The sequence below is a fragment of the Hippocampus comes genome, unplaced genomic scaffold (genome assembly GCF_001891065.2).
Source record: "Hippocampus comes isolate QL1 unplaced genomic scaffold, H_comes_QL1_v1.1 scaffold486, whole genome shotgun sequence".
In the NCBI taxonomy this organism is placed as follows: Eukaryota; Metazoa; Chordata; class Actinopteri; order Syngnathiformes; family Syngnathidae; genus Hippocampus; species Hippocampus comes.
The window spans coordinates 265,454-274,701 of NW_017805138.1; the positions used below are offsets into that span (position 1 = coordinate 265,454).

A 9,248-nucleotide genomic window follows, 5' to 3' on the forward strand; every position below is an offset into this window, starting at 1 on the left:
ATATAATATAGAAAAATAAAATAAGAATATCAATCCATAGTTACATTTTGTTTTGCCATTTGAAACTGCTTTAGATCTCACGCCGACGTGATGAATTGTGACTCGTTTTCTCCACATCTCAACTGCATTCTTTTCGGTTAAGACTGACTGCAGTGCTATGATAGTACTATTGTCAATTAAGCATACTGTATGAAAAAGGTTGAAGGGTGTACCGTATTTTGCACACTATAAGGCGCTTCGGAGTATAAGGCGCTCTGTCAGCATTTGAAAGAATTGAATGATTTTTGGTATGCCTTATCGTGTCGAAAATACAGTAGTTTTGATTAAGAAAACATATATATTTTCTACTCACTCTCTCTTTTAGTCCATTCCACTGCGGTAACTCCGCTTCATCCTCACAACCGCACCAGCAGATTCTGTGTCCGAAGTGTACAGTACATAATTTACATTATTCAATATGACACGGGGTGAGAACAATTAATCGTCGATGATGTTGTTGGAATTTGGCATATGTGCTTCTGTGTGTGTCAGCCTTCACAAAGGGATGAGGAACGCTTTGTTTGACTTCCAGCTACATGTCATCTGTACGTTACGATAATCCCTCCTACTGTGCAGAGATCAAGGTAGGCCCTGTGAATGGCTTACTGAGACTCTTGAGGGAAAGGGTTGATGTCACCACATCAACGAAAGGTTGTGATAACTGCGCAGGCAGCGGACGGTCACCGAAGTGGCTTTGTGATTGTCATTGAGGGGTCATGTTCAAAAGGGCTCAAGGTGGAGAGCAAAACAGAGTCATTACGAGCTTTATCGTCAACGTGTAAAAAGAGGTACAGAAGTAATCAGTAATAAGAAAGAAAATTATTCATACACCTGTTCCCCGTGTGCAGTTTGCGGTTGTGTTGATGTGAGACGTTAGGGAGGGCATGACTCCGTGCATTCAATGTCCAAGATGTCCTTGGTAATTGTCTGCTGTTTTTGCATATTGAAATTCGGCATCCAGAAAAATATTTTCAGCCTTATGTGGTGTCAACAGCTAGTCTGTGCTAAAGAATCCCTCTTTGCCTTCATTAGATTGGAGAATTTGTTGTGTGAAAGAAAACGAGACAATCATCTTCAATTACGCTAATGCAGTGTTGTGTTTAAAATAGAGGCCTGAAAAAGTTAATAGCTCCTTTGACAGTATATTTTCTGTTCATGCAGTGATGAGCCAACACAGCGCTGGCTGCCGGGCGTGAATAATTCAAAATGATGATTAATATTTGAAAGCGAACAGCACGCCGGATGAAAGAGTCATCAGATTGCAAATTCCTTTCATCCTGGTTCCTCCCTCCAACTTTAATGGAGAGAAGAGGAAACGCGGGGAGTCGGCTTGAAGATCGACCAGGAGAGGTGTGACCGAGGAAGTCATGACTGAGGAAAGTTTATAAACCAATTGGACAAGGGATGGTGCGGTGAACTTAACAAGCGCAGCATCAGCTGCGAAGGAAGTGAACTAAAGGAAATGAAGGAAAAGTTATCTGCTTGAAGCTGTACAGCTTTGAGTTCACTCATAAAGTTGAAGAAACAAAAAATGTCTGCACATCTCAGTGCAATAAAGATCCTGTCCCTCATTATTTCTCCATTGCGAGACTAATAAAGGTTTTCTTATCTTATCTTATCTTATTAAATAGTTCCAATGGCCAAACATGTTCAAAGCAGTGATTCTCAACTGGCGAGTTGGGGTTGCTAACAGGTAGTAAAACTTTACTCGAGGTCTTTGCTTTACGGTGGTATTGACATGCAGCATTTCACGATCACTACTTTGCGCAGTGGCATAAGAACCCTTGGTCACATGACACAAGTTGGTCTGCTCAGTTAGCGCAAGTGGTTTTCACACAAATGGCTACACTAACTACGACTTTACTCCCGTGTTTAGATGAGTGACAGACTATGGCAGGTCATGCTATGCTATGTCGATGCATGAGAACGAAATGTTAAGATTTAGTCCAGGTTGGACATGCCTTTTATTTTGGAAATTATTATTTTGCTTTGTTTTATTTTGTTTTTGACAGGTTTGCATGAGAAATGTTTGGCTCCTTCCTAAAAAAGAAGAGATTAGTGCCAAGATTTTGGTGTACTTCTATGATTGAATTTTTGCGCTTTTGATATTTCATTCATTCAGTTGACATGTTCATCCTCAGTTTCTACTAAGGGGCTCTGAAAGGCACTTTGAACATGTAAGCACGCACGATTCGTCATTATGTCAAGTTTATGGCTATGAGGGCTATTCCATAACAATGCGTTTTCTTTATTGTTCTTAAGTGCTCTGAAAATGAGTCACGACTTGACGTCAATAGCAAAATGTGAATCCTGGGCTGACACCGCTGGGTTAAAATGCTATCATAGTATAATAACACAGCTCGGCATGCAGTACGTCCTTGCTGACCCTCCACATCTTGAATTCACAGAGCCGAAATGGGGCTTTGAAGCTTGCTGATTGCTTGTGCCAAGTGCAAATAGGGAGTTGAGTCACCATCTAATTTGTTTGTTGGTTGATTCATTAGTTAGTATGATTACGCACTCGATCACGGAACTCGATAACCAATTTAATAAGTCCTAAGTTGGCCCTTGGTGAAAGGCTTTATGAGGATATGCTTTGAATGAAATTTGCCCACTTCAAACATCTTCCTGTGTATACTCCTCACGTTCTTCATTAAACAGTACTTGTTGACTGGTATTTTGCGGTTACATTTTTTTGCTTTTTGCTTTTTTTTCCCCTTTGTTTATTGCAGGCCAAATCCTGATCATATTTGTGTGGGATGAGAGGTGGTCATGTTTATTGTTGGAGAAAGTGTCAATACCAGGCTTGGTTGGACACAGGACACAGTTGCGGGGTTCAGAGTAAAGGAGATATTTATTTGAGGATCAGCGGCTGAAAACTCAAAATAGGCAAGGCTGTGGAAACAAGGCAAGGACTGGTCAGATCTGTGGTGAGAGGCTGGACCTGAAACGAGAGAAGCGTCCTTATTTCAAAATAAAACAGGAAGTGACCAGACAAACACAAACAACCCTCTTTGCGATGTGACACTAAGTTTCTGCCCACATCTGATCTTCTGGGTCTTCTGCTCTCCCAGCTCTGTAACATGCCGCTTTGTATATCTCATATCAGTCCAAAGACCTGATATATGCAGACACTGGAGACAGTTACAATCATAACATGTATTCCCAACAAACTTCTATCTAGAAACATCTTGCGAAATACCTGGATGTCTGCATTGGTGTAGAATCCTCTCGTATGTTGAAAAAAGGAAAATATTACATGTGTTATTTTGCCTTGGAAATAGGTGCAGAGCAGCCGTCTCACTCCTGTCTGCCCGTGCCAGTTTTCATGCCAAACCTCAGTTTGTGGATGTGGATTTGCACAAAACTGCTCCAGTGGTTACTATTTCAACTTGTGTGCAGCTAGTTCCATCACTCGCATTAACATCACTTGAAAAGGTCCAAGTCAGTCCAGTGATACCAGGACCGGCTGGTTTAGAGTGATGCTTTAAACGAATTCCAAATCTGCAAGGTCTGATTAAAGTGCTCCTCTCCGCCCCTCCAAACAACAGACAGCGCACCTTAGAATTTTTACACAGTGTCACCGCCATGCTTCTATTTGTCATGCAGACTAACTGAAACAGTATTTGCGTGTGTGTGTGTGTGTGTGTGTGTGTGTGTGTGTGTGTGTGTGTGTGTGTGTGTGTGTGTGTGTGTGTGTGTCTCTATAGGTACACTAAGATGAAGACAGCCACTAACATCTACATCTTCAATCTGGCTCTTGCTGACTCTTTATTCCTTGCCACGTTACCATTCCAGGTGAGCGCTTTATTCATTCAAAATTGTCAAACACAACAATTTAACGGAATGAAATATCTAAACGAGCAGCGGTTTGTCAAATAGTGAACAATTCTTCAAAAAATAGGCTTTCAGCTTTTTAATGCCATTCCCAGTTGAAGTTTTCTGTCAAACTAGACATAAAAGTTCAAGAATTATCGCTACACATTTAAAAGAGATGCATTACTTTACTTCAGCTGAGCTAATGTTAACAAACAATGTAAAATGCCATAGATGGGCTAATGAATAGCATCTACTGGTATTGTCACAATGGCACCTAGACGAGTTTGCGTTGTGGAGTGTTACAAAAACTGGAGGACACACATGCAATGAAGCAAAGAGGTCAGGCAGAATGAAAAAAATATTTCTAGAAACACAAAGAGGAATAAGGCACTGAGAAAAACTGTAAATAGTCACCGAACAAAATCCCCAAATAATCAAAATTTAAAGTTCATGACATCGATGTCGCGGCATTATAACGCTCTAAGCCAGGGGTGTCAAATTAATTTTTGTCACGGGCCACTTTGGGGTTGCACCTTCCCTCGGAGGGCTGTTAAGACAGTGCAACCGAATAAATGTTTAATCATCACATCGCATTAGTACTTGTACACAAAAAAAATGATGGCTCACTAGTTTTGAAATCAGTCAAGTATTTGTTCAATTATTGCTCAGGTGAGTGTAAACAGGGGAACAGAATTATTGCAAAATGTCACCGTTATTTATTACGTATGGCAATTTGAGATTTACATATTTCAGCAAGGATCATGGAAGTTGACACAGATGATTTGTTTTCGCGGGCCACATAAAATGATGTGGTGGGCCGGATCTGGCCCCCGGGCCTTGACTTTGACACCTGGGCTCTAAGCAATAGATATATGAACACAAACAGTGCAACCACACATTTAGACACACAATAAAACAATGTTCACAGGCATATATTCTTTATCCTATACAAAGAACAACTAATATGACTTAATATGACTTCATAATATGAAGCTTGCTGACGGCTGACCTTCTCTTCATGTATATCTTCATTATACCGTCCCCACATGGCCAAGACGTGACCAACAGAAGGAGAGGCACAATGTTGAGTCAAAGCAATACCCACTAACAAAAAGAGGATTTGAGATCGAAGCATTTTGCGTTACGAGTGTGGTGTCAACAATGCATATAAAGTGAATACATGTTTCGGCCCCCCGAGCACACAAAACATTCATCCACCAAGTTCTCTGTGCAATCTCACAAACAAAGACAAACAATCAGTGGCCTCAAATTATCTTTTCACCAAAGTGATCAAGGCCAAATGATTATTTCCATTTATAATTAATGTGCAAATGAAGTCTAATCTGTGTAAGGATCAATTAACAGCGCTAGCGAAAGGTGAAGCGGTTTCACGCTCCACTTGACTGATTCATGAACTCTCCATGGAAGCGCTTGAGTGTCGATGTGAGCTCCACATGCTCATTGTTTTCATTTGGGACTGTTTCCAGGGCACTGACGTGTTTCTGGGCTTCTGGCCGTTTGGCAACGCTTTGTGCAAAGCGGTAGTGTCCATCGACTATTACAACATGTTCACCAGCACCTTCACGCTGACAGTGATGAGCATTGACAGGTATGTGGCTGTCTGCCACCCCGTCAAAGCTCTGGACATGAGGACGCCTCACAAGGCCAAGGTAAAAACGTGCGCTTAGCATACAAACACAACAGAATGTAAACAAAATACAAATATGCGATGTGAGTGATGAAGCACAAGGCTGGATTTACAAGGAAATTCAGATTTTTTTTTCCCCCTCCCACTCTGAATATGCATGAAAATTATGTAATATTCTTCAATTTCATCATATTTAATGTTTCTGTTATCACTCTGATGTACAAGAATATTTAGATGGGCACTAAATTAGAACAGGACATTAAGCCAAACAGTGTCCAGCTCTACATTGTGGCCACGTTGCACCAAATCTGATAGATGGTTCTGTTTTTCTTCCTTTAGAATATTTGTTTGGAGTTTTGACTGCAGACCAATGATTAAATCACAAAACATGATGAATCCCATAAATACATTTATCTCATTGTGTTGCTTTTTTTTTTTTTCTTTTCAATAATTACCCGAGTGTGACATTCTGACTTCCTTTTCCTGTCAGCGCTCTCTCTAGGGACACACCACTGTCAGTTCCGCTCAAAGAACCTAAGCGGGGGCGGCTTTCATTGGCCTATTGGGCAATTATAATTGAGCCTTCTGCCTCGCTACTTGAAAACTAATTACTTGTCATTTTTGTTCAGGTGGTGAATATCTGTGTGTGGGTGTTGGCCTCAGCCTTTGGAGTTCCAGCCATGGTGATGGGGAACGTTGAGGAGGAGCAAGAGCATAACAGTCAGTAACTAAGCGCATTGCATTTACAGTACATGCGTACTGTCTTTTCCATATGCACAATACATGTGAGCCTGTATATATTTATTCATCCCGGATTAATATGCAAAATGATACACAGTGGCGAAACGGTGCCTTCCAGCATTTATTTTTCATTATCCATTACTGAAGAAGGTTCATGGGAACAAAAAGGGCTCAAAGCTATCTTTCGGCAGGACCCTGCGGAGCTGCAGTACGCGTGAGCTTGTTTCCAAATGTGCTTGCTCGCACTTTTTTTTTCCTCCAGCTTTTATGGCACAGCGTCTCACTAATGGTCTTGACACATGCGATTTATGATCACTCAAGTTATTTGCCAGCAAAGTGACTCGTCATGGTCGATGTTATGAATTCTCGCACTGTGGCATTTAAACAACATCTGGCACGATTTGTATCATTTGCAAAATGGAGTCACACCTCATATTTCTTTTTTGGGTGCGCAGTTAAGTGTTGGATTGAATTTATTTACGTAACTGCAATGAATACTAGGTATTAATTTGAAGTACAGTGTTTATTTGAGAGGAAGGCTTTATTTTTACAGATGTTTTGAGTAAAGCTGGAGTTAGATGCCCCGTATGTCCATTAATTGGTCCACATAGAATTCAATGTGAACTATTGTGTTTTATTCTTAGTTCAATTATGCAATGTAAGTAGGGTTGGAAAAAATTGTTCCCAATGTAAATTTTCACATTGTCACATATGATACGAAACACACCTTCCTGAAAAGCAGGAAGGTTCATGTTCGGACACCAGAGTTTGGAAACGTATCAGTCAATCAAACGGTGCTTTTCAGACATTACATGCAACTCAAAGTGCTTGACATGGATTAAAAGTAACCCCTGCCGATGGAGGTCCTCAAGGACACACACACACACACACACACACACACACACACACACACACACACACACACACACACACACACACACACACACACACACCCACACACACACACACACCCACACACACACACACACACACAAGCACACACAAGCAGATTAAAAATAGTTATGTAATGACCTAGGGACCCGAGGCTGGGTAGAGAACCATCCAAGTGAGTAGCCAGAAATTGCACGCGACTAAGACCCTTGTTACACGAGAACAATATCCCTCAAGTAAAAGGAGAAGGTAGCCCTCAAAATAATTATGTGAGTAACATTGAATGAGTGAAAAAAACCCCGACTCATGTACTGAGTAACTGGTAACTTCAGAATTAGCAGATCCCTGTACACTCAAGGTCTGGCATCCGCAGATTCACCTTTGTGTATTGTTTTGTATTATTTTTTCTGATTATTCATTTACATCTTTGCCATCAGTGCTGGGCATTGCAGATTGCTTTTCTTCCTGCTCCTGTTGAATGCACTTTCTCCAGTGAGAGACATTTCGAATACAGCATTGCATTTTGCAAGCACACACTGAAACAGCCTCTTGTATGTTCCTCAGGTTGCAAGTGGAGTTATTGTAGGCTGAAATGCTGACATTTGAGTCAAATGTAAGAGACAATGGTTGGTTTGTAGTCCATCCATACTTTTTTTTTTTTTTGTAATAGCCATTCACCCCAGTTAGGCGGGGGTGAGCTGGAGCCGGTCTCCAAGTGTAGACTCCCGCCATGTTTTATTTAAAAATAAAATAAAATAACAAAAAAAATGTAAAACACACATCACTTTGAAAATTGTGCATCATTGTTCGTGTGCATTCATGAAACAGTCTGCCTCCATTGGATTGGTGAAAAAGAGTCATGTGTTGTAAATCTCTGACGAACCAAGAGAAATGACACAAGCAATAAATACTCTACCAATAGATAAAATGACATGAAGCAAGCGGAATATGGATATGGATCACGAAAAATCAAATGTAGGTGCTGTACCTGCAGTGAGATTACAGCCTAAGAAGGCTGAGCAGTAAACAAGCAAGCAATATCTTGAAAACATTAAGATGAGCACCGCTGATGAGTCATCATTTTACCTCATAAACACTTGTGTAATCAGTTTCCACACGTGACATTTTCATCTCGAGTCCGTTGATCTGTTTTTTGATTGCCTCTAAAAGCAGTTGAACAGTTCAATCATGTCGGCCGCAATAGTTTTCGTGCCGCACCCGCTTTGATGCTCTGGTGAACTCCATTTCATTTAATGAGATGTCTATTAGCCCAACACACAATCGCTCCACTCCAGTCAAACTTTATTGCCGCTGCTGGTCCTCTTCCATGACAACAGTGAAACTCTCGGAGGATCATCAGTGTGAACTTAGTGCTTGCTTTCTGCAAATATTTGTTTTCCCTCTTGTCAATTTCTGGATACATTCTTCTCTCATGGTTAGGTTTTGAACGTTTCTATGCCATTAGAAAGCTTTTGTACATCTTATATGACGTAATACTGTAGACGAACAAATATTTGCAATCATGAAAGAAGCAACAAATTAAGTGAATTTGGATAATTTCCTGCAGCTCCCCTGATGATGTCACTAATGTGCCACGTCAGAGTGGTTGGAAATGTCTAGCATAAGTTCCTCTTTCAAACTGCAGGAACTTTTTTACAATATCCAGTGAGCAGTGGCGGCTCTAGACTCTTTTACCTTGGGTGGTGAAGGGGTGGCAACAGCACGAGGTTCAGGTGGGGAGTCACAGATTGTAAACCCCGCCGCCGACACACACACACACACACACACACGCACACACACACACACACACACACACACACACACACACACACACACATGCACTTATTATTAGCAATGCAAAGGTTAGGCTCTTCCAGCCGAGACCGTGAGTGCCTTTCCCAGTTAAGGGAGTTGAACCTGTTGTCAAACAGTCACAAGCCGTATTTCAACCACATGGCAACCCACGGCGTCCTCAGTGATGCATGCATTTTAGAAGGTTTCTAACATGGATTCATCATAGATTCAGTGTGTGTGTGTGTGTGTGTGTGTGTGTGTGTGTGTGTGTGTGTGTGTGTGTGTGTGTGTGTGTGTGTGTGTGTGTGTTCACATG

The 9,248-nt window shown here is 41.2% G+C and overlaps 1 protein-coding gene across 1 annotated transcript in view; it reads left to right on the forward strand.

Moving 5' to 3' along the window:
• Positions 1-9,248, forward strand: part of LOC109514262 (delta-type opioid receptor) — a 33,639-nt gene that overhangs the window by 14,406 nt on the left and 9,985 nt on the right. Inside the window, exons 3-5 of the mRNA XM_019867192.1 lie at positions 3,750-3,837; positions 5,346-5,528; positions 6,136-6,226. Of these exons, the coding sequence (XP_019722751.1) occupies positions 3,750-3,837; positions 5,346-5,528; positions 6,136-6,226 (362 nt within the window). The remainder of the gene's footprint in view (positions 1-3,749; positions 3,838-5,345; positions 5,529-6,135; positions 6,227-9,248) is intronic.